The sequence below is a fragment of the Leuresthes tenuis genome, unplaced genomic scaffold (genome assembly GCF_036924035.1).
Source record: "Leuresthes tenuis unplaced genomic scaffold, fLeuTen1.0.hap1 SCAF_19, whole genome shotgun sequence".
Taxonomy (NCBI): Eukaryota; Metazoa; Chordata; class Actinopteri; order Atheriniformes; family Atherinopsidae; genus Leuresthes; species Leuresthes tenuis.
In genome coordinates this window covers 15,226,099-15,251,950 of record NW_027325373.1, presented here as the reverse complement: position 1 = coordinate 15,251,950, position 25,852 = coordinate 15,226,099, and the positions used below count along the sequence as shown (strand labels likewise).

At 37.6% G+C, this 25,852-nt stretch overlaps 1 protein-coding gene across 2 annotated transcripts in view; it reads left to right on the top strand.

Annotated features, from left to right (window-relative positions):
• Positions 1 to 16,893, top strand: part of hcn1 (hyperpolarization activated cyclic nucleotide-gated potassium channel 1) — a 74,750-nt gene extending 57,857 nt beyond the window's left edge. Inside the window, exons 7-9 of one of the 2 annotated variants that reach the window (XM_072372088.1) lie at positions 1,521 to 1,685; positions 5,662 to 5,725; positions 12,274 to 12,554. In XM_072372088.1, coding sequence (XP_072228189.1) covers positions 1,521 to 1,685; positions 5,662 to 5,725; positions 12,274 to 12,460 — 416 coding nt within the window. In that variant the 3' untranslated portion in view covers positions 12,461 to 12,554. Of the gene's footprint in view, positions 1 to 1,520; positions 1,686 to 5,661; positions 5,726 to 12,273 lie in introns of both variants that reach the window. The other variant, XM_072372087.1, reaches the window with a different exon arrangement.
• Positions 16,894 to 25,852: the final 8,959 nt, after the last annotated feature.

Here is a 25,852-nt window from a genome sequence, read left to right as displayed (position 1 = left end):
TTGGCAGAATAGCATGTTGATATTAATACAGACCAACCACGGACTCTCTGTCTTTTTATTGGTCCTAATTCTCCCCCATTTCTGAAATAACAAGCAACCTGAGGCATTTTTCTGTCGCTCTCTCTTTTCTGTGCATCTCTTTGTGTTAGCAGAGGTACCGCTCACTGTAAAGGGTGCTTTTCTATTACAGCAACACTAACACGTTCTTCACACCCACAGCTTGAGAGTGTTGCTCGCACATCTTGCACACTCTGTGCTCTATTTTCATGACAGCTCATGGCAGGGCCCAGAAAGATCGCACCATAACAAGTTAACATTTAACCGTGTAGAGGGAAGTTATGCAGAAGACTGCACACAAGTACAAATGTAGTTGGAGGTTAAGCAGCGTTAAGATAAAGAGAGGAAAAAGGGGAGGAGATATCAAGTGATCGATGAAATAAGCAGGGGTTGGATAGAACTTGACTCTCGATGAGCAGGCTCTATGAAAGTTGGATGTAGATATACCACAGAGCCCACATTCTTTTCTTCACTGGTAGTTCAATAAGACATATATTTCAACTTGGTGTGCATGACCAATGGTCCATCACTCACATGGAGCTGTTGTCAGGCCTGCAGGGTGATACTTCTAATGCCTCTAATATCTCTGTAATTTTACAGCAGTGGGATTTTAGACGCAGGACTTTTGGTAAAGAGGTATTTGAGCACTCAATGTAAAAAAACTACTGTATGTATTCAACATACAGTAGTTTGGGTTTTTTTTATTCTAAAAGAAAACACTTCAGGTTATTCAAAATAAGAGAGAATATTGAGTGAGCTAAGCAAGGCAGGGTCGAGCAGGGATTTTTATTTTTTTTCAAAGCACTCTGTCAAGGCAAGCTTCTTGTGATGCAGCAGGCTATCATCAAGCCACAATTTGAAGAGAAGACTGCCTTTAGGGCTTCTGCCAAAAGGCATCTGGCAGACAGGTTATAGAAAGCTGGGAGAGTGGGGAAGCTTAGGTGTTTTAGTGTTGTGCCTCATGAGTGTTTATTGCAGTAAGGCATCATCTGTAATCTAATTCAGTTCAATGATAGGGAGTACAGAGTTAATTTAGACAATGCTGAAGTATTGTTCCACTTTTGTCTTTGCATCTCTTCATGTCTGGAACAGTAATACAGGGATGCTGTGAAACCATACCCCTGTTTGATTACACATTACATATTAGAACTGCTGAACTGCATTGATGCAGCAGTGCAGTGATGCCTGACGGTAAACCCAAGCACTGTATCATATTATGACTATTAGCCATCTAGAATGATGAATTCTCTGATGGATGTGACAACACTGCTTATGGGCCTCTCATTTTATTCACATTCACATTAGCTCTCCTACTTCCAGATCCTTTGTACTTACAGTTCATCTATATGATAATAGTTAGAGTAATTACTGGGATGATTTTCATTATGGCCTTCTGTGCTCGCCACTGCTACTGCTGTTTCTTGATGTGTTTCCTTTTGTCTCTCTGTGTCCCTTCCATACAGAGATCTGTCTGCTCACCAAAGGCAGACGAACAGCGAGTGTGCGTGCAGACACCTATTGTCGACTCTTCTCCCTCTCGGTTGACCATTTTAATGAGGTGCTAGAAGAGTACCCCATGATGCGTCGTGCTTTTGAAACCGTTGCCATTGATCGATTGGACCGTATTGGTAAGACTTTCATCTCCCTCCTCTCTGATTGGTCGTATCTCTTGCCTGACATCGTGCCTTGTGTGTCTTGTCTTAATCATTATTTGTTTGCCGTCTTTTATCATAAAAGCATTGTGTGTGCCATCTTGTGCTGCATGACCAGTATGCTTCTTGTTTTATTTTTTTATTTTTTTTGTTTACTTTTGTCTCTTTGTCTTAAATAACATTAAAGACCATTTTGTTGTAACCAGCATTAATCCTTCAAAAGAACCAAAGTAGCATTTTGTGATTGGATTAATTGGAAGGCAGTGCATGTCGCTGACCAGGAGGGAGTCAGGTCGCCCCCTAGTTGGTTTGGTGTTGACCCCTCCACTGGAGGCCAGCAAGTGGATGGAAGCTAACCTCACATGCATGTGTGTCTGGCCCTATTTCCACTCATCTGCACTCCTGGGTATGAGCAGCACCCCGCCCCATATCAGACTATTTCAAAATCAAACCAACACAAGAGAAACAAAGAGCAGGGCCAGAAGTAAGGTTCCCACAAGCAAGGTACCACCCTGATCAGTAACATCAGCTATTTCTGATCCGATCATCAAAAATTCTATTTTTATTGTCCAATAGAGAATAAATGTTTAGAGCAGCATTGACAGAAAATTGTTAGAATAAAAGCTGACAAAGATACACAGACTTTTTTTCAGTTGAAAAAGGGGCACATGTATGTAACAAACTGGAATAAATGCATATACTGACCCTGATGTTGCACACTCACACTTCCTTTTGTGAATGTGATGAATTCACTCTAATTCTAGAGTAAAACTTTGGCGCGCTGTTTCTCTATTCTACAGCCAAGTTACATTCAAGTTGGAAAAAACATTTAGTGACTAGGGTGTAAGCGTTTAATGAGGATTACTTTGAGCAGTTGATGTCACAGACACTACTGTGCATCTTTTAAGATCTGGTATCACAGGAACTAACAAATGAGATTACACTTGATTTGGGTGATCTCATTTCTTACTCCAAGAAATATTATGTCTGCATGCTGTGTCTATCTAGATAGCAGAATTTGAAACACATATCAATGTTAATGTAAAATCCCTAAAGACTAACAATTGTAACGTTATAGGATTACCGAGTGTGCAAATTATGAAGTAAAATTAGTTCCCAAGAATACTTTTAGTTTTTTTAACACATGAATTCCTTTTTAACACATGACTCACACACAAATTCAGAGAGGTAACTGAATAAATATAGCTTCTCTTTTTCTATTATATTTAAAAAGAAACTCATATCTTGATTTAGTTGTTGACTATTATCTTCCTGTTGGTGAGTGGATTTTCAAACTATTGCTGTTTAACTATTGCTTCCTCACACTGTGACACAAAAATAGAAAATTCTACAATCAATTTCATGGCTGAATCTCGTTTATTTCAGAGGGGAAGAATTATTTTTCTCCTGAAGGGATTTGTAGTTTATATTGTCACTTACGTGACTGATACACTGCCAACCCAAGCAGCTCATCATCATAATTAAGCCTCACCTTCTCGCTTCATTATTTCTGACTTTATCAATAAAGCCACCTTCGTGTCCACAAAGAGGCTCTAAGGCTTGGTGATTTGTTTTCATCCACTAACCAGAACAATAAGATTACAAGATTTAAAAACTATTGTTAGACTTTTATAATGGCATTATGTGAATGTGGTCCTGAATCAGTGGTTCAGCTCGCAGCCAGTATGTTCATCCAAAGCAGTCTTACTCTAAAATGTTGATCCACAGCAAGAAACATACAATCTTTACAATAAAGGTTCAAAAATTGTAAGATTATAACACTTACTGGCTCAAAATTGTACACCTGCCTTTTAAAACGTCAAGACTGTGTTTTGCATTACATAAAACATTTGTGCATCCACTAGAATTAGCTACATTTTCAAGGCTCCTAAAACGTCAAATTGACATTAAAACATCTTTTAATCTGCAAACTGCACATATCTTTCACATAAAAACTGTAATAAAAATGATATTCCAAAACCATAACATGTTCATAAACTTGTAATGAGATCAGTGGCACGACACAGTGGGCTGTCACGCCAAGAGCCAAGTTCAAATCCCATCTGAGCCAATATTGTCCTAGGAGTTTTCAACTTTCCACTTTCCTGCCAGCGGTGGTTGGTTAGGGTAGAGAAAAATAAACAAATGGCTAAACAAATAACAAAGTTAATAATTATTAGAATTAATAAATACATACATTGATAAATAATATATATATATTAGTTAGATATTAATAAATATATAGTTGTCTTACAATTTCTGGACCTTTATTTTAGAAATACTGTTTTTGATATGGACAAATTGTACCTATTATATGTTTTCTTGTGAAACTGGGCTGCTACTTCTCTGTCAGTTATTGTTTTTCTTTCTTTGTTGTGGCTTAGTATTTGTGTTTTACTTTGCCTCAGATAGATCCATAAGTGTCACTGTGTACCACAAGGTTGACGCAAAGCTGAAATACTGCAGTGTTGAAATCAATCAGAATCCCATTACAGATGTGTGTCACAGTTGAGAGGTTCTCCTTAGAATTGTGTTCATATACACCTAGATCTTGAGTGGGGGTCAAAGTGTTGCCTGGATGGCTGGATTATACTGAAATAGCTGCGAAAACTCAACACATACCTGCAAAACGTTGCCATCTGTGCAAAAGTTAATGCAAAGCAAATCTGCTGATTTTTAATGGATTTTCAATTTCAACATCTCCTAATTTCAACAAAAATTTTCTCATTTAAAAAAAAAAATTCTAAATACTTCATGGAAAAAGATTTTTACGATAAACATTTCTTCTTGATATAGATGATAAATTCACTTCTGGCTTTGTGCTATACTGTCATCTAACCAGACATCAACATGCACACTTTTATGTTACCCTACTTTCTGTATTGCAGCACTAACAAATAATTGTATTTCAGTTGCATATGAACATAATCCGCAGGAGACAAGGTTGCACAATTTTGGGAGATTAAAAGAAAAAAAATGCCCTTTAGAAAAGAGTAGGGTTCTTGTTTGACTGTGCCCTTCACAAGGAATTGTAAACCATTTTAAATCCACATTTTCAATGTACATTTGCCCTTTTTATGACAGCTGCAGTACCAGCTGAGTTAGATTTTTTTACAGTAAGCATTGGAAAAGGAAAGCTGTGCACTCTGACTGACACCTCTCAGGATTAGATCCATCCTTTCCAGCCCGTTCTCACTTCCAGCTTATCACATACTGACGCCTGGTCAGCAGCATTATTTCTGAATGCAAAGGGGTACCCACAAAGCATCCCTTTAAGACACGCATGGTATTCCGAGTCAGTCATGCAGCGTGTCCCCATGCAGTGTTGAAAATATTATTGAAGCTTCCACAATGCTGTGCTTTTATTGGGAATTTAATGCGCATCAATCCTTTCCTAACCTTAAACAATTACGAGTAGCGAGCAGGAAGTAAAAATAAAGACAGAAAAAAAAGCAAAGCAAAGATTGGACTCAAATATTAGTCCCTTCTTTGGGAGCTGGGGGTCTACTCCCCGCTTCCCCAACCTCTTCATGCAGTGTCTGTCATCTGCTGATAGGCCGGCACTACTGAATGCAGTTTTTCTGTCACTGCTGTGGTAGGAAAACTGTCAATATGCAGCAGTTCCCTTTGCATCAGAAAGTGATGGTAAAGGAGTTCCCCCGTGTTTTGAAAATTTACAAGAAGGGCCCCTGATCGTGCATCAGTATGTGACAAGCTGGGAATAAGAATGTGTTGTCCTTTCAGACTAAACATGAAAGGGGTTTGTCTCATACGATGGAAGATATTTTGTCATGATCCGTTCTGGTTGTATCGTTTCTACATATGGACTGCATTTGGTTACGTGCTTGTCTTGCTCTAAAAAAAGGAAAGAAAAAAGTAACCATGCTTTGAAAACAGTAACCTGTTGCACATTTGACATTATCTTTTATCTATCTAAAAATTATTTGACCAGGAGTCCATCTTGAGACGAGCACATCTCGTTTTCAAGAGTGTCCTGGCCGACGAGTAGGCACAAGGTAAACACTTTATTCCAATTCCAATATTCAAACAGGGGAAATTGACCTGTTGAGGCTTCCTATTGGATCAGGTCTCAAATTCATCCCCAACAGTTTGACTTTTTACTGAAGGTCACATTGCCTGTTTTATTTCTGCATCAGTAACACATAAATCAAGTCACCCATGCAAGGCCTGCACATATTTTGATGGACAAAATGTAAACAACTAAGACAATCAAGGAAACAAAGAATAAGTATTTTGTTTTTTTTACCATCTTTACTTTGTTACAGTATCTTCACTGACCAATCAGCTGGATTATGAGCACATACTCACCTCTATTTGTGTCACGTTTTAATTCAGTGTATGAGTCCTTTGCTGAAAGTGCATTCACAAATAAAACCACATTTGCAAATTAGTAAAACCTTTACTAATGCAATGACACATTCAGTTTCTGTTACATGCCAGGTCCCATTTCATTATTTTCCCTTATTTTCACCGATTACAAAAGTTTGTTTCTGATTGTCTGACCTGCAATAAAAATTCTGTCTTGTGATACAAATTGTAAACTGACACCACTCATGATAATCTGAGCCTTTTTTACCCCCTAAATTTTCACTTTTACCATTTCGAATTATATGAACACATAGATGTGTCATGTTAATGGACTTCAGAGGGCAACGGTCCATTATGGTAATACTTTTAAATAAATTTGTATCAACAATCCTTTCTTAACTGTTGTCAACATGCTGCAGCATGTTGGAAATTAGAGGTTAAAAGAAATCTGTTTCCAAAAAAGTTGGGAAGCTGTGTAAAATGTTAAGAAAAACATATTGCAATGCAAATCAGTTAAGTCCTATATTTGTTTGAATAGTACAAAGACAATATAGCAAATGTTGTTACATCGCACAACTCTACAAGTGTTTGGGAACTAAGCTGCTATAGTTTTGAAAATAGAATGTTTTCCAGTTTTTGTGTGAAATGAGATTTTAGTTGCTCAGTCCTTCACCTGCCCTGTTCTATATTTTATAATGGATGAAGGTGTTTTAAGCAGCTTACAGATCTGGAACTGGTGACCAGTTTAGCACATGAGCACTTAGTATGATACTTGATGTTACTCCAAGATCATAAATGAGCATAAATGATGCCTTCGCAGATGTGCAGTTTATCTGAGCAAAGCGCTTCCTCGTATAATCAAAGATAGTGGCTCTTAAATTTTGTGCTGAAAGTAAGCCTGATGGACTCTCTTCTCTACGACCTGGAGGGGAAGAAAATCTAATAATCATTCGGTAAGGTCAAAATTTTTCATGTAGTCCCTCTTAACTGAGTGAGGGCCGCAAAATGGTAGCAGATGTTCTGGATCTTGTTTACATAAAGGTTATAAGGTTAAACGGTATAAAGGGTTTTTTTTTGTTGTTTTTTTTGTTTTTTGCAGGATAGAATCTTAACTTGAGTTTGTGAATGTAGAACAAGGTTTGTTCTCAGGCAAACATTTTAGGGGTATTTCTAATCCCATGTAATGAGCTTGACTTAAGAATCGTGTCCATCTTTAATGCAGTATTGGTTTTAAGCTCAAAGATCCTGGTTCTCAGCATTGTCTTTTGCATGCAATAAACTGGATTCTCTGAATCTTTTCATATGAAACGTAGATGATAATATCCCTGTGTGTGTTTTTGACTCTATAGTCATTTGTTGCCCCTCTCCAACTTTTTGTAAAAACAGATTGCCATTAAATGTCAGCATATTGCTTTCAAAATGTCCCACTTTCAGCATTCGACATATTGTCTTTGTACTATTCAGGGGTAATATGTTGTCAGTATTAAATGCAGAATGTGTCATTTTTCTTTAAAGCCATGGAAACATCTAGCCTTGTCTTTCAAATATATACTTTCATGAATTCTATGATGTTTGTAAACATTCTGTGTTTCATTTGTTTGGTTGATGTGTTGGTTGGCTTTCACACTGTTTGATGATGTTAACGTTCAGATTCAGACGAACAGTTTAAAATGTTTTTCTAAAAACAACATTAAGTTTTGTTCAATTTAATTTTTAAGGAAATCAAATGTTTTTTTTTCATTAAAATGCTTAGATTAATTTACAGAAGTAATAGTAACACATCCTTAATATATGCATTCAAAAATACTTTTGCAGTGACCTTAATTTAGGAAGCTGAGAGTTTTTGCCTAAGATATATCCAATATGACACGTTTTGCTTTGTACATAAAGTGTATTTGTCCTTGAGTTCATAATGACTCCTGCCTGGAGACTTGGTTTGTATAATATGGAGTGTGGTTCAACTTCGTAGTCAGAGCTAAACAGAGACACTACATATGAAAGATAAAGATAAAGCTCAAAGCAGATACAAGAAGGTCTCCACGTGTCATAAATTATTTAGTGGCAAACTGTTTTAAGCTTGGCATTTATTAGTTTAGCTCTTCATCTACATTTAATGTGGTTTCGAATACATAATTAAAGTCATATGTTAACAGTTTACAGCATTAGCTTATCTCTCTACATCTTGACAGCCACTTAGATTAATCTGGATGATGAATATTTCTCCTGTTGTAGTCATGATGCAGCAGGGGAAAATACCAGTTTTTTGTAAGTTGATTTAAGAGAATGATTTGCTTCTCAAAGTCGGTTAAATGTAAAAGTAAGTATATTCTGTATGTGGACAAACAAATTGTATTTGACAGGTGTCTGCTAATCTCTTACACCTTTTTTACTCCTTTTTAAACAAAAATTAAGCCAAAATGCTGAAGCAGTGTGTGAAAAACTAAAACTTCACCAAGAGGTTTAAGTAGCAGCTATGTGCTGCTAATCAAATGCACTTGATTGAATGATCGTCAGAAAGTGGGATCCCCTCTTTAAAACCAGATGTTTTGCCAGTGTGCCAAGGAAGAATTGCATCAGCAATTATCTTAGAGAAACAACTGTTGATACCCATCAGTCAGAGAAGGGTTATGAGCCCATTTCTAAATTATTTGAAGGCCATAATTCTACAGTGAGAGAGATTATTCACGTGTGGAAAAGATTAAAGATGGCCGCCAATCTTTCCAGGAGTGGACATCCCAGCAAGTTCCTCACAAGGTCAGACTGTGAAATGCTCAGGGAAACTGCCAAAAACCCAAGAGCTACAGTATATCTCAGACCCTACAGGCCTCAGTTAGCATGTTAAATGCTAAACTTCATGACAATGCAATTAGAAAAAAGACCGAACAAGTAAAGCTTGTAAGGCTGGATTGCCAGGAGAAAGGCTCATCTTACTAAAAAGAACATGGCAGCACAGCTGTGCAAACCACAAAACTTCTAAAGCAATGTCCTTTGGGCAGAAGAGACCCACTTGGACAGTTTGGCCTTAATGTACAGCTTAGATTAAACCAAACACGGCATATCGGCACAAACAGCTCATATAAGCTTTCAATCACAGTGGTGGAAGGGAGATGATTTAGGTTTGTTTTGTAGCCTCGGGACCTGGGCACCTTGCAGTAATTGAGTTGACCATGAACTCCTCTGTATAACAATGTTCTCTTGAGTCAAATGTGAAGCCATCTGTCCGACAGATAAAGCTTGGCCCAAATTGGGTCATGAAATAGGACAATGTTGCTAAGCACAGCAGCAAATCTACAAAAGCATTACTGAACAAGAAAAGAAGTTGCAAGGTCTTGCAATAATCCAGTTAAAGTCCAGACCTCAACCTGATCAAAATTTTGTGGTAGGGCCTTAAGACTATGTTTCCACCACAGGCCTTAAAGCTCGATTCCTATTTGCTGCTCAGATCTGATTTTTTAAATTACTCTTTTTAATATGGCCAATATGATATATCATTGTGAACGGTTCGCCATATTGAACTGACCCATATGCAAAAAAAAAAAGACTTTACTACATACAGGATGTCAAAATCAGACACGGAGATGCTAGTGTATATCGACACGCTCAAACTTCTATGTTATATGTAAAGTCCAGCACTTCTCTGGTCTTCCACTGGCTAACATCTGTGCTTTCTTCTGTCATTTTTAGAAAAGATAGACAGACATGTGGTCACTTCTGCCTGAGCAGAATTGTAACAAACGTCGATCAAGAGTGATGTAGAAGTCACATGAATTCCGATGTAACCATTCAGACTGAGGTTGCGTTGCAAAAAATCAGATCTGTATCCAATTTTTGACCTCATGCAGAAGTGGCCCATATTGGAATTGGAAAAAAATTGGATCCTGTATGACTTGTCCTGTTCATGCTGCCATGCTGAAAAAATCGGATCCGAGTCATATATGAGCAAAAAAACAGATTTAGGCCACAGTTGACATATTTGTCTGAACATAGCCTAAGAGAGATGTGAATAAATGGATACTCGTAAACCTCAAAGAACCGGAGAAACGTTGTAAAGAGTCAGGTAAATATCCTCCAAAACAATGTGAGAGTAAGTAACGCCGTACCGACAATGATTAGTAGATGGTTTTACAAGAGTTTACATCATGGGGTTTACTTAGTTTTTCAAACACTGCTTCTGGATTTTGGCTAAACTGTTGTTCAGTCAGTGATGACATGATATAACACGTCATGTCTTGTTCATCTGAGTTTGAATTTACATATAATCAATATTTGGTAAATACTATGTGATTAGTTATTATGCTCTACTTAAAACCTTACTGAACTGAAAGGGGGTTTACTTACTTTTTCAAATGAACATAAGACAAAAGGCACACTGTGATATGTCTGAAAACTAGCACCTATGACATTATGTAGATATAATGTATAGTATCGTAAAAGTGTCAAAGTTAAAAACAGTTCTCGAATCAAATCACTTTTACGCTAATTACATGCCGTGATGACACTTTTTCTGTGTTAAAATTGAGTCATTCTTACACAAAGATTCATACTTGTTCCCTCGAAATTCTACCAATATCCTCATATCTGTCCAACTCCATTGCTGGCACGCTCAGAAGTTGCCACTAATTCTGCAATCTCTATATAGTATTCTTTAAATGAATGTGTGTTCCCTCCAATCTACAGACCTCGATCCTAACACCTATTCAATTACAATGGAAGCAGGCTTGTAAGTTAACGGCTGTCTGATAGTTAGTCTGTGGTGCTTGTTTTAGCTCTTTAAAACCCTTCCCTGTAGAAACTGTTACAGTCAGAGTGATCGACGCCAAACAGGGAGCTTGCTTCTGAGAAAAAAAAAATGTTGCAAAACTTGACGTCAATCCATTTTCAGAAGCCACTGCAGCAAAGTTCTTTCTTATAGTTGAATGCATGGCTTACTGGAAGCCTTGAGAGGAGCAAATGGTAAACTGTTAGGAGAAAATTTCTAACCTGAAGGACAGGGCTTGATGATTGATTGACTGTGGCTAAAGCCTTCAGCACATTAAAAGTCCACTTTATCTTCTTTACTGACAATGCTTCACAGCTTGTCAATACGCAAGGTCAACAGTAATTACAGGAAACATGTCCTCCAAAGCCAGCCGGACATAGTCACTCAAAGTAAATATGTTAAAGAGATATTCATTACTACTGTAAGATGTGGTTGTTCTTTCTATAAAAGACCAGTTTCATGACATCCTCCTTGACTTTAGTGCCTTATAGGATTTAACCACAATTTTTCTCACAATGGCACAAAAGGGTTTGGTGTTTGGAGAGCCATCTGTCACACCTTTATTATCACCACCCATGACTTGTGGCAGATTTGCCTTCGGGCACCAAGTGTCCTTTATGGAGCATAAAAGGAATTATTTTCCAAATCAATTTGTAACTGTATCAAAGGAAATTTGTGTCAATAAATTAAGAATGATTTCATATTAGAAACATTTCTAAATCCAGTTTATTGCAACAGAAAGACAAAATGTTGTTAGTGAAGACAACATGACGTTCTTTGTATGGATTAGTCAACTTTAGTTCTACTCACATATATTTCTATTTATTTTATTAGTGTGTTAGATAAAGATATTTGCTTGTTCTTACGTTATTACATGTAAAAGTTTTATCATAGATGTCCTTGTGATGTGCTATATAGCTGAGTTGTCAAGGTGATTTCATAGATTGTAAGTTTAACTTAATTCTTTGCGATTAGTCTTTCTAAGAAGAACACTAAACAACGAAAAAAAAAACTGTCCAATATTGTGATGTGTGGGTACAATTTCTCAGTATTTTTCTGTGTTTCACCATTAGCACATTCACAGTCTTGTGCTATCATGTCACTCCTTCAGTAATCTGTGTCTCCTTATGTGTCCTTCACTCCTCTCAAACTGTGTATTTCCCATAGTCATGATCATTAAATGTTCTTCACACTTTTTATTCAAGACAACACTTCTAAGTGGGTCAGAAAAGATGCAGCTTGTAAGACTGAAATCAATTAAATCATTTATAAATTTATAAGAATCAAGACGATGAAGAACCTCATAAGGTAACTAAATGATTTCATCACATGTACAAAAGTTTGCATGTGCTTCAGTCCCGTTTGAATATTACAAGCTGCCTCTTTGTCACCCTGAATCCAGCACCTCTCCTGTGTTTTCTAACCAAGTTTTTCCATGGCTGCATGTTTTCATCTCTCCTAATTGCATCCCAACAGGGAAGAAGAACTCCTTGCTGCTGCAGAAGTTCCAGAAGGATCTGAACGCCGGCGTTTTCAACACACAGGAGAACGAGATATTGAAGCAGATTATCCGCCAGGACAGGGAGATGGTGATGATGGTGGACCGCAAGCAATCGGTCACTGGGATGAACTCAACACCTCTGTCAGGAAACTCCATCATTAATTCACCAGCCCAACCGCCCTACTCCACTGCCTTTGGCACCACTCAGCTGCAACAGTCCTCTGTACCCATGACCTATAGTGCTTCAGCTATTGCCAATGCTTCTGTTGCCCGCATGTTGCCAGCCGCTGCCGCTGCAGCAGTGCAGGGAGTTTTCCCAGCTCCCAGCGTTTCCCATGGCAACCTGAATTCTTCCTCAACCAATCCACAGACACCATTACAACAGCAAGGAGCGATCATGTCCCCCTGCTCCTTCACAGCTGCCATGTGTAGTCCACCTGTGCAGACCCCCTTGGCCAGCCGGAGCTTCCAGTATGGCTCACCCACAGCATCGCAGCTGTCACTTATCCAGCAGCCATCGCTACCCACACAGCAACAGCTTGGTCAGCAGCCTACTGTCTCAATTGCTGCTGCAGCCTCAGCAGCACAGCAGCAGCCCGCACCTCAGCAGCAGCAGGTCCCTTCACCTCAACGGGGAGATATCCACAAGAGCACACAGGCTCTTCAGTCAGGCAGCTTGAGTAGAGATGTCCGACACTTATCGGCCTCCCAACCATCACTGCCACATGACACATCTCTGGGGCCCAGAGCTCATCCAACCTCAGGAGATTCTCTGGCCTCCATCGTGCCACCGACAGCGGCGGCCATCCAGGGAATGAATCTGCAAAGTGGCATCCGCACTACAGTGCCCCAGCGGGTGAATTTGTTCCGCCAGATGTCGTCGGGAGCCTTGCCGCCTGTGCGCTCGGCTGCGGCTGCAGCTGCAGCAGCGGCAGCAGCATCTTCGTCCTCAACCCAGCACCGGGAATCGCCTGGATCTAGGAGAGATTCTGTCCTGAGCAGTACAGAGACTGAGCAAGACAAAATGCGTTTTGCGTCAAATTTATGATCCCATGTTTCCCTTCCCTCTCTTTTTTTAAACTTAAATATGTTTCAATTCATTTTTTAAATGGAGATAGAACAAAAGAGGTAAAAATGAGGAATTTCAGCATTGTTATTTGTCTCTAATTTTCCTCTCAAGTAACCTCATAGAAATCCTGTGTATATATAAGCCCTTGTATTATATTTTAGACAATTTTGTCTCCCTAAACTTAAGAATGTATAATATACCACATGCATCTCCTTTTCTTTCAGCACACACATATATGAGAATGATGGATGGGTTTGTGAGAGTGTGTTTACGAATGTGAGCGTGAATGTGATCACGTGTAATATCCAACTACAATATTGGCAATGGCAATTTAAAGCCGTATTATACAGTAAATATGAGTCTTCCTTTCTGAGAAATATAAGGAATTATATATCATGTATGAAGTTTTTCTTTTTGATTTCATTTCATTTCTGCTTTCCTTTTTTTTAACTGGAATGCATTGTGGATTTCTTGTTGTTTCTTTTTAACCGAATGAAGAGGAAAACTGTCTTTTCCTATGAAGCAGCTTTAGGCACCACTGTGGAATTTTAGATGCAAGTAACTCTGACAAAGACACTCAAAAAGCACATCCTCATAAAATTAATCTCACAATATTTTACTGAAACCTTGTTTCAGAAATCAACATAGACACTGTAACCACGTATTGAGTTGCACTCAGCAACGAGAATACAGTCTGCTGAGCCACTATATCCCCATTGAGGCTCACATTCAAACCATGACAGTGTTATGGGTCCAAAGGGAAAAGATTATAGAAATGCTGCTTTCTTTGTTCATTTTTGAGAAAGACAGAGTGTGCAGACGGATATGGATGGATGCTGGTTTTTTTCTATTTCTGATTTCAGATGGCCGATATGTTATGTAATGTTGCTTAAAAAAGTCTGTGTATATTTATAATATTTATAAACTAAAGATTATCACCATTATGCAATAGACTGTGATATAAAGATTACCTATATGTGTGCTGTAAATAGTTTTGTAGATCTAGAATTTACAAATACTGTGTTGTGCATTCTCTATCATAACAATGTCTTACTTCTATCAGGAACCTGGTTATCATCTGTATACGACAAAGGTTAAATGACAAACTACATATGTTTTATAGGAGATAAAGAAAACCTTAATGCAATAGCTAGCACACTTCAAGCAGAGAACTCTCTGACTGAAGGACATTTATGATCCCATTTCCTCCCTGTCTTTTTGCTTGTCTCAATTCTACAATAGTTTCTGATTACACATCACTTGAACCCACATTGTACAACATTTATACAGCTTGATTTTATTGTCATTCTATTCAAAATTAATGTGTCTTGCCGAAACAACCGAAGAACATTTTATGAATATATATTTTATTCTTAACTGTACAGCTTACATGTAGAGGCAAGAAATAGAAATTTCCTTTTTAGTCATAATCTCTTTTGTTTTTTCAAACATCGTTTAAACGTCTTTGCTTGCACAATTGCCCCCTGTTTAAAACTGTAATGTATATTTTCATATCATTATTGCTGTTGCTAAAGAGTCTGGCACGCCATATTTTGTTGCACGTTTCCGCTCACAGACATCGGTTCAGTGTTTTTGTGCTGCACCAAGTGAGGGGAAAGGAAATGCTGGTTTGCATTAAGGTTTCTGTCTCATGTAAATCCATTAATGTGGGCTTAGGTACTCTAAACTGACCTGGACATTGAGGCATGGAAGTATAAGGTCAAGCAAGAATATTGTGACTCTAAAAAGGATAAGAGGGATTTTGAATTTTTTAATCGTCGAACATTATCTGATGACTCAACTGAAATAAGCCGACCATTATGGCTTGCCGGTTTTTTCCTTGCACATACAGTCGGTTGTACGTTGTGCTCAAGGCCTTAACGCAGTCTTTTTGATCAAATGTGACAAGCTATCGGTCATGCAGAATATTTATTTAGAGGCACAGTTTTCATGGCATCAAATATCCCATCAGTTCACAGTGACTAAGCCCTTTGAGATACTGTTTTAAAAGATTACAAGTCTTCACCACAGATTGTGTCGATAGTGTACCAATACAGTCAACCCACCAATGTCATGAAAGCATGCGCTGTCACAAATACTTAAAAAGATGCTATCTCAAAAAAATGTTGACGTTAAATGTAATGTTAGATTATGTTTTGTTCATCGTCTGTCTGCCTAGATGTTATCTGTGTGTGAACAGAAGCATTGACTTTACATGAACATTATGAAGTATTTGTGCCTAAACTATCGCCATGTTTCATCCTTTGTTATGAGTGTGAGCTCAGTGCATACGAGGGTCACTTCTGCACACAACTGCACATTCATTCTTACTATACTCTCTGTGTTCTATGTCTCAGTGTTTTTAGACAAGAAAGGAGTTAGCAATGACAATGGCCAAATGTCTAAGCTTATAATTGGTATCTTCACTCACAATGTGAACTTCAAGTGGCAGTTTTTTTACAACACTCTTGATGGAGCTAAATAGAATATAAAATGAGTTTGTGTACAGTTAAAGAAAAAAAAAAGTGCAATTTTTAGACTTGCAGTAATATCACGCTCAATGAGACATTGTACAAATTTGGAGCACCTTTATACCATTCTTTGTAGCTAGCCACTGATGTTAGGGGTTGAATACTGATGTATAGAAAGAAACTGGCCAAAGCGAAACATTCGAAGTCATTGTCTTTGTTTTGAATTGCACTTTCTGACTTACTAATGAAAAGGTAGAGGTTCTTTCTGCTTGGTTAGATGTTGGATGAGCTAGAAAGGGAGCAATTTCCCAAAGAATTTGTGCTGCCCTGATCCTGTTTGGGGTTCTAAATGAGGGGGATATGTTCTATTTACAACAGAGAGCGCTTAATCGTGAATATGCCATAGTGAATAGCAACTAGTACACAGTCAAGGTGGATTGCAGCACTGTTGGTTTGTGCTGTTTTTGATACTTGCCTTTGGAGGGAGAGCTTCCCAACTATGTGCTTTTTTTCACAATACCAATCGCAACTAGCATACTGGAATGGGCATTAATGGTGATGTATAACACAAACTAACAAGCTTACACATTAGCAGTTTAGAGACTGTCAACAAACCAGCACATATATTTGTATGTTGTTTCTTTTCGTTTGTTGTTTTGTTAGTTTGGGGGGGGGGGGTGCAAAAAGAACTAATAATGCCCAGAGAGGACAAACCAAATGTTTATTTGGTTTTGATTATCACAGGTTTCATATGTTTACTGATGATATGATATGCGTAGTGGAGAAAGGGGCGGTGGTGACAATGAGGTGACTGCTCGGTCCTCTTAAACCCAACTCACATGGTCATTGTTTAGCTCATTCATTTTATTCCAAGGCTTAGAGAAAACAGACTGTCAGTTGGTTGCTTAATAAGGATGAAAGAAAGATTAATGTAAACTTTCTTACAATATTATGCAGACAAACAGTGTTTGTCAAAAACCTTTTGATTTCTTTTGTTTATTTTGTTTGTAAATAATAAACCTTGAACATATAGAAAATAAACGACATATTGTCATTTAAAATCACCGTGTGTCATTCTGTTGTCAGTGTGTTTCCATGGAGGCTGACCTTACTTATTTACATTTTGACTAAGGAAGAAAGTGAAGAATCTCTGTCCAAGATGAAGTAGTGACAGTGAGGTTCAGAGAGCATTTGGAAATAGTGTCTAGAAGCAGTTACAGACAAGGTGGGGAAAAATTTGGCCCTTGTTGCCACCTTATATTCATTACCTCCTAATCCATACCTTGAGAGGCAGCTGTATTCTGTGGATTTCATAGATGCCGATCAAACTAGGCTCCAAACTAGAGCACAGATGTTTTGAACTGGTCAGCATCCTGTGCTGATATCTATAGATGATTAGAAGAGATCATGCTTTCACATAATTTGAATTAGTTCTGGAGAGTTTTTCTTCATTGGAAGGAAAAAAAGGATAATACATTTTCTTGGTTTTCACTTATGTCAGTTTTTTTTTTCAGATTGATTTTGCCAGCTGGCTTCACCCTTACAGACGGATCAACTCCTGCAAAGTATTTTTGTGAAAGTGCCTGCCGGTTTCCAAAGGACAACTTTCCGGATCAGTCTGTAGACTCAGGTTATCCAGCTATTGTTCTTTAAGTGATCAGAAAAAAAGACAGATTTTTGAGTTATGCTCATGAGAGACAAAGTGGAAAATGAAGGTGGTTAAGTTGAAGTTTTATGACTAAAGTAACCTCGAGCATATTAAATCAAGTGTTTTTGGAGCAATTCCATTAGAGCTGCAACAAAAACTGATCTGCAACTATTTTAACAGCAAAACATTTGCTGGTTCTAACGTCGTAAAAATTTAGATGTGAATGCAAAAAGTCTGGTAGATAAATCAAGAGAGCTGTTTCAGCTGAAACATTCTTGATGAATTACATCAGTATACTTTACCCAGCTAGGTTTTTAGTTCATATGATCACAATGTAGAATGCTCAGCTTCATTTGTAGAGGTGGTTTGTGGTTGTCTTTGGAAAGATGGGTCATAGGAATTTAGTGGAAGGATGTGACATCCTTCAGTTGATTTGTAGTCATTACTCCAACACAGCCTTAAATTAGATATTTATTTTTCATTAAATTTTAATTGGATTGTGCCATTGCATGCTACAAAGGCCAAGAATCAGGAAGCTCGTTTGCCATTTGATTCAATATACTGCACAATGTGCATAAGAATAATTATGTCTGTTATGTAAAATTATATCTCTTTATAAATTCTGCTTTTATCCTGTTCACATGATATTTTTCTCTTAGGATCCTGTGATTGGTGGATTGATGAGTCCAGTTAGCTGGCTATCCTGAAGTTTAGGAGCACTGGAACTAAAAGTAGTTGTTTGACGTCCCTGGTTTTGTGCAATGGACTGAGCTGAATGACTCCTCAGTCCACATGTCAAGATCTCTGTAAACAGTATCACTAATAGTAATCACTACCTAAGAACCAAGTGTGACTTGAAATATTTAATCATGAACTCTATGAACCTCATTACAGCCATGATTCAAATTCAGAAATAATTTCGGAGATCCAAGAATGGCCCATAACTTCGAATCATTCCTGAATAAATCCTGTCTCATCTTTTTCTTCAACAGTTTAAACTGAAAGTGCAATAAGGTAATGCAGCATGACTTTTTAAGATAAGCTTAGGAAAAATCTGTAAAACACGGCATAATTTGGAGCAACAATATTCTTTTTGCTTACATGAAATCATACAAGCTGCAGGATTTTACAATATATTTACTACTTGGCTGATTATCTAAATACTGTTTTAAACCGTTACATTGAAATACTGTAATAACGTCATATGAACATTGTTTTTAATCTTGTCAAACACTCCTGGTTCCAGGGTGAACACTTTTAAACTGCTTAAATACTGACATTCTCAGTGATAGAAATTCTGAGTAGGCCCACTCATTCTGAAATTTAGGCAGTGTGGGGAGTTGGCAGGTGCTGTGAATGATTCATGAATAACATGAGCTTGTCAAGCTCATCAACAGAGCAGAGGGAGAGAAAGAGGAGCAAGCCAGGGAGTGATGTCCATGTTACTGACAGATGCTTCCTCTGTGAACCTGTGCCCTTCAATTTTAAGTTAAAAGAAGAGGTGTCATTGGTTCTATGCCTGGAAAAGGAGCCAATTGTCAAAGTAATTGTAAGTTATCCTCACAATACATCAGCTCTTGCATGCCAAAGCTTTCTAATGTATAAGCACTGTTATATGTAATATTAGGTTAGAATCTATCACATTTTAAGTATTGTAAGATATAAATGTATTTTCTTTTTTTATAGAAAGTGTGGAATTGTTCACCAAAAAGAGGCCATTGCAACTAAGTCTGTGTACAGTCAGTACATGGCTCAGTTTTCTTATACAGAACTGTGGTGTCAAGCAGTAAGTCAATCTAACTGCCAGGTTATGCCTCTCAACGGTTCAGAAATAAAACCTGTGTCACCACCTCCCACCCACCCACACTGATTTCCCTTCTCCGTCTGGTATGAATGCCTATATTATTCGGATTAGTGGGATTTATCTTCTTTGAAACACAGCTAGAATAAGGTTACAGGCTCAGACTTGACCTCTACTGATCCAGTTGTTACTCAAGGTTGACAAATGTGTTAGCCAGCATCAATGCTAATTTACTCTGCGGTATCATCAAAAATCCTAGTCCTTTAAACAAAACTATGTCTACTATGTTTCCTTGTTAGCTAAACTGACTTGCAAAATTTATTCATCTAAGCCAAGTTTGAGGTCACTGCATAACACCCATCTGTGCCACCATTTGGTGATCTTGTAGTTTTAAGTATTACACTGAGCTAACACGTTTCCTTGACCTTTAATTGAGAAAACATGTGCTTTAACCTTCATATGACCATCAAATTACTTGTAACTTAAAAACAAATATATTTGTCCTTTAGAGTGATGATAGCCCTATAAATTATTTTGAGAAGGTCAAAGTGTTTTATCCAGCCTATAGCACTGGCATAAACAAACATGTTCCAAGGGCAGTATGATACAGTTGAAAAGACCACAGAGGAAGACCTGATTAGTAATCTCTTACTCTCTAATCTATCACTCAGGGAATAGTGAAATCCAGAACAGATAAGATTGGGAGAGAACAATTCTAATGGTGTGATAAGTTGAGGTTTATAGATGTTGGCTCGTGCTTGTTTTCTGGACTCTGAAATTAACATTTTGTTGGCAGCAAAAGAATATTTACTGCTGAAAACATACCCACCCATACCCATGCATGAGTGTAATCTTTTATAGGGTAGTCACAACTTTAATGTTGTACATCTGGTTTGTTGTGATTTTGGTCTTAGTTAATATAATGTTCTAGGCAACTCCTTGCTATTAATTTATCCATGAACTGTTCTCTTGACATGAATTACATTGAATTCTCTTCAACATTTGTCAAATAGTTAGCCCTTTCAGATTGCATGTCCCTGTGAATTAACTTCTTTAGGCAGTGGAAATCAATGTGCACTTAATTCCTTTCCTCAGTTGTATTTCATTCTCAACAATAACCTTTAGATATTGGTGACATGAACAACTGAGTGACTGTATTAAACTGATCACGCAATGTCGTATCCACCAAGATTCTAGGAGTACTGATTTAATATTCATTTAGGACTCGTATATGAGAGTCACCTAATTTTCCGTTTGTCCTACAGTCATTTGCCTTCTTTCACAACCAGTATTTCCCATCTATCTGAGCCAGACTCAGTTTGCTTGGCCAGTGTGTGTGTTTACTCAGTATCTGTGCAAGCACTGAGATGCACAATGTCCCAGCCTGCTGGGTGAAGCGTTCTGGAGCCAAAATAGAGAAGTGTGATTAGAATGCAAGAGCTTCCCTGCTGCTGTTTGGCCTCCTCTGCTACTATTCTGTGTGCATCTGTACTTGCATTGAAAAGCAAGAACACCACTATGTGATTATAACCTGTCCCCAAATTCAGTTCACCTTTGACCACTAAAGAAGAAAAAAATCTTGTCATCTCATCAACTGCCAGTGATGATAAAACATGCTTTCCATAGATGAAGCTCCATGATTATAGCTTAAAGGTCCCAATGGCATTCTTGTCCATATTTACTGGGTTATCTTCAGTGTTAAAGTTATCCACCGCAGGCATATTTAAAGTGTTGAAGAAGTGCTGAAGAAGTGATCTGCTGTTTCTTTTTCAATATTTAATCGGTACTTTGTTTTTGTTTCAGAGACGTCTTTAAGAAAATGTGTTTTTGGTTGTGAGGGCAAGTTGACCCTTTTAGCTTCCCCAATGACCCAGCTACCTAACACTAGTGGATGTGATTTGTTCTTCCTGGCCAGCATCACAGCCAGGAAAAAGTTTTGTAAGGATTTTTTTTTAATGACAACACCTAGTATGATGCTGGCTTTGCAGGGAGACTGAAGCTAAAAGTCTATTCCAACACTGTGTTGGCATGCTTGAAAACTTTGCATGTTTCTCAAAGTGTGCCATTGTTTATGCGTTTATCGTAACTTCCAAGCTGGCAACTGTAGTAGCCCTGTCATCAGTCACTGTCATCCCCTTCCTCGATTCCTCAGAAATCCAGGAATTTCAACCAATCAGAAGACACTTTAGACAGATATCTTGAGAACAAGAGCTTCCCCTAAGATAAAGCTCTCCTTCATTCTGAACTCATTACAAACTATTTGGAGTTATGAAATGTACAAACCTAATCTGGAGGTACCCAAGAATAAGAATTAAATTACAGGAAATGATCACTTTAATAAATAATAACAGTTGGATAATTCTGACACTCAATAAAAGACTAAATATCAGTTTGTTTACATAAACCAATATGGACAACGGAAATATAAAGGCTGTTTGCCCTGCAGTGGAATTTGAGTCATCATGATAGAAATCCTCCTCAGAGAAGACACAGCAGGAGGAGGATCTGCTCAATATTGAAGTCTGTAACAAGTGAAAAGTCAATCAAGATTAGCCCTGTGAGGTGCCTGTCTGTCCTTCATGGGAGGCCTTTTTCAATATGAGCAGCCACACAGAAACTTGGAGAGTGTTGGATCAGGAAGCTTACACTTTATGTTTAGAACATTTCAGCCTAACTGCTGTGTATCAACGTTAACTGTAAGCATAGGATTACATGTAGCCCACGCACTAGTACCTATGGACACTTTTTCACACACTATGACATTTTCAATTCCGAGGTAAAAGAAAGCCTGTAATTAAATATACAAAGTAAAAATGTAAAGGTCAGATATCTCCTGTTTTTTGTCTGCAATTAGACAAGTTCAGCAGATCACACAATCCACTCTCCAGAATGAAATCTATGTTCAAGTGAACCACATAAACTTTCCAGATACTACTAGTACACTACCACAAATGTCTGAGTTAAAATGTAACCTTTCAAAACCCTGCACATTTGCCATAAAACATCACGGCATGTTTTTTTTTGTGAAATTGGGCTCTTTTAGACCACAAGCATCTAGATAATGAATATTCATAATTTCTTGAAATTACCACATTCTACTATCAAAGAAGGAATTTTTTTTATAATTAAACAACACCTTGATGCTTTTGAAGGTGGCATATGCTCCACCAAAGATCTTATCAGTGTTGCACTTAAGTTATCTTAACTTCGAAGCATTCTGCACTGAATGGTGATTGAGGCGATTCTCCTGAACTTAATCTGGAGCCTGGACTAATGCACAGTAATTATACAAAAAAGCAAAATACACTTATATTTACATAAATATACAATAACCATCTACTGAAATTATTTAAAATCAGTGAATCCTCTTAGCATCCTTGTATTAACCTGCATTAAAGCAGGCTTCTTTCAACTTTTTATTGTCATCCACACTGTAGACAAGAGACATTTCCTCCGTCTAGCAGTATACCTTTTTTTTTCTTCTTTTTTTACTTCTGTGCGATAGCCAGGTGTGCAGTCACTCACTATAACCTTTCCAAAGAACCTTGCTTCCGCGTAGCGTTTAACCTCAGATGTGATTGCTGGACTTCTGCACTGACCTCATAGTGGAGGCCAGAGGCTTCCTGTCATCCTGTAAGTCCTGTAAATTCTCCTTGTTCACCTTGTGTGTGTGAGAGTCCTTTCTCACACACACAAGTAGAGCACACAAACACCTGCATAATTTGTTTATCCACTGAGAGAATGCCTTAATATCTACAGCATTAATACAATCCTGATAATGAACAAGTATGCTGTAAGGAGCACTTAACCCAGGAATGAGGTTCATAAACAAAGAAACAAAAGATTCATTGACAGCATGAGGGAGACATAAAGTAAAATTACAAGTAGATATTATTATGTTTGCCGTGTACAGGCCCTCCATGTAGCTGATGCAGTTTTGCTTTCACCACTCAAAGACATATTGATGAACTGTCAGCACACAGCGTTTGCCATCTCCTTCATGCAACTCTTCTTTCCATCAATCACACCTGGAGGATTTTCTGCTCTGAAGCCCATTCGTGCATCTTAATTTTCCTCCCTTGACTTCTCTTCAGCCCTAAATCTGCTGCCAGTGCTGAGTCTCAAACAGTGAATACTAAGAATGCATTCCTAGTCAGGAGGAATTAATAACTTGGATTGAGTTTATCGATGACACTGCCCCACCATTCATAACAAGTAACGTCACCGCTGTCTGCAGTGGTCTGCATGTTCCAATTTATAAGGAATAATAACGGTATCTTAACCTATGTGTAAGTAGTTGAATGAATAGAATACTTTTCAAAATATTTTACTATCCTCGTTTACTTTTCTTTCACAAAATATACTACAAAATTCAATCTTCCCAACTTCTGCACAAATTAAATTGTCAATATGTGCCCATCAGAGGACTGAAATCATTAAAAAGACACAGAATACCACAGGGTTTCCTCAATGTAATTCAGCTTCACAATTTACAGATAACGGCTACATAAACTGTTGACTGACTGCAGGCAAAATCATATCAGGGAAGAGAGAGATGTTATTAAATTCAATTGAAAAACTTTTCTCTGTGGACTTTGCAGAAAAACATTTGTCTTCATTTGCCAGCACTGAAGCAATTCATCTTAATCATTTTCTCTCAGGCATCCACAGTGATCAGTTTGTCACTGTGGGAAAACACCAAAATGTGTTTAGATCTCATGCAAATATAACTTTATCATGCTTCATCTTAATATGACACACTCAAAAGATGAGTACATCATGCCACGAGGAGAAGGGATTCTCTAAAACGATCTCAATCAGCGGATTATAACTGCGTACAAGACAACATCCAATATCCCTTCAACAGACCCATGCGCTCCCTGACTCTGACATTAATCTCTCTGAAAAACCTAGCAGTAATACTTTCCCAGAAATAGCAGGATGTAAGATAAATGAGGAAAAGAATAAAGGTAAACCTGACCAGCTGATCCACCTGTGTTCAAGGCCCTCTACGCAACAGATCCAGCAGACAAATATCCACTGATCTTAAACCATGCATACGTTAGTCAAATGTAAGATTTAGTAAAAGAAAAAAAAAAGAAAAAGGTTAGTTTTAGTTTGAATTTGACCAAAATCACTGCAGGTTAAACCATGTTAAATGTTCAATGTCAAGTCAAAAAGTTTACATTAAACTACAGTGAAGAATATATACATAAATGTGTATAGTAAATTCCAAATATCTAAAGCAGTTAAACACTGTCAGAGTCTAAGAATTTGTCCTTCACACCAGACAGAATCAAAATGCAAATACATCCCCTGCCAGGCCACATGCAACATGTGGCGCAACTTATGTGATACACAGTTGTCAGAATTGTCCTTATCGTCAGTCATTTTACAGAGTAATGAGCTCCCACTTAACTGTAGAGAGGATATGTGAAATGATTCATTTCTAGATGTCCCATTAAAGTGATGGAGCACCAAGCACATAGAAGGTTACTGACAGTTTCAAAAGATTAATAGTCATTCTGATTAGATTGCCAAAGAGGTAATCAATTCATACTGTGTGGATTATCTGAACTTCTTTATATTAGAGAACTTTGATACGTGCTTCGCACAGTAAATAATTGGAAAACAATATCATGTCCGAGCATGAATATGTACGCACACACACACACACACACACATACACATACACACACATATTAATTTATCTCCATGAATTTGCAATAATATTTTTTTTTTGCATATTTATGAAAAGTATTAAAATGATGATCAATATGTTTTAAGCGTTTAAACAAGCAAAACATTTCCATTTTCCCTTTTTAACTGGTAGTAGCTGCTGCCTATTAGTGTCCAAAAATCAACGAGTAACACTCATCAAAAAGTGTGAAAAATGTGTGAAATGTGTGAAAAAGGGTCAATTCAAACCTGTGCATGAGGTTAGTTTGTAATAAAAAAACATGCAAACACAGACATACAGCCCAGTCTATGACCATGTTCATTCCTCAACTCTTTTCTTTTTCATATGTGCTTTATCACCTTAACCAAAGCAAGTCAGGTCTACTTTTTCCTTTAATCTTGTGCTTCTTTTAGTTAACTATATTCACAACCATCTTTACTTTGTATGTTCATCAAAATAGCGAACACATTGCATTTATGTAAAGAAATACATGCTACCCAGTTACAATAAATATTCCTAGATACTACAGAGTTTTCTTTATCAGAAATGAAGAAAGCTCAGTATGGTATTTTTTAAATATAGTTAGCTGGTTTACTGAAATCATGATAAGAAAAAAACCATTTCCTCTTATTTTACCACCCCCACTTATACAGATGATAGAATGTCAGTTGCAATGTGGACACCTACAATAACAATTTAGTTTTCTACATCAGTTAGTAATTTATCATAAACAGCCTAATGTAATTACTGTAATGAATAAAAGCCCAGCTCGCTAATTAGCATTAATGGATCAGTTTTTACAGAACATGACATGCACTGAATGAATACGAGGCCATATGCCACAAGCAATGCTACAAAGCTGTTATTGTAATGACATACAAATCT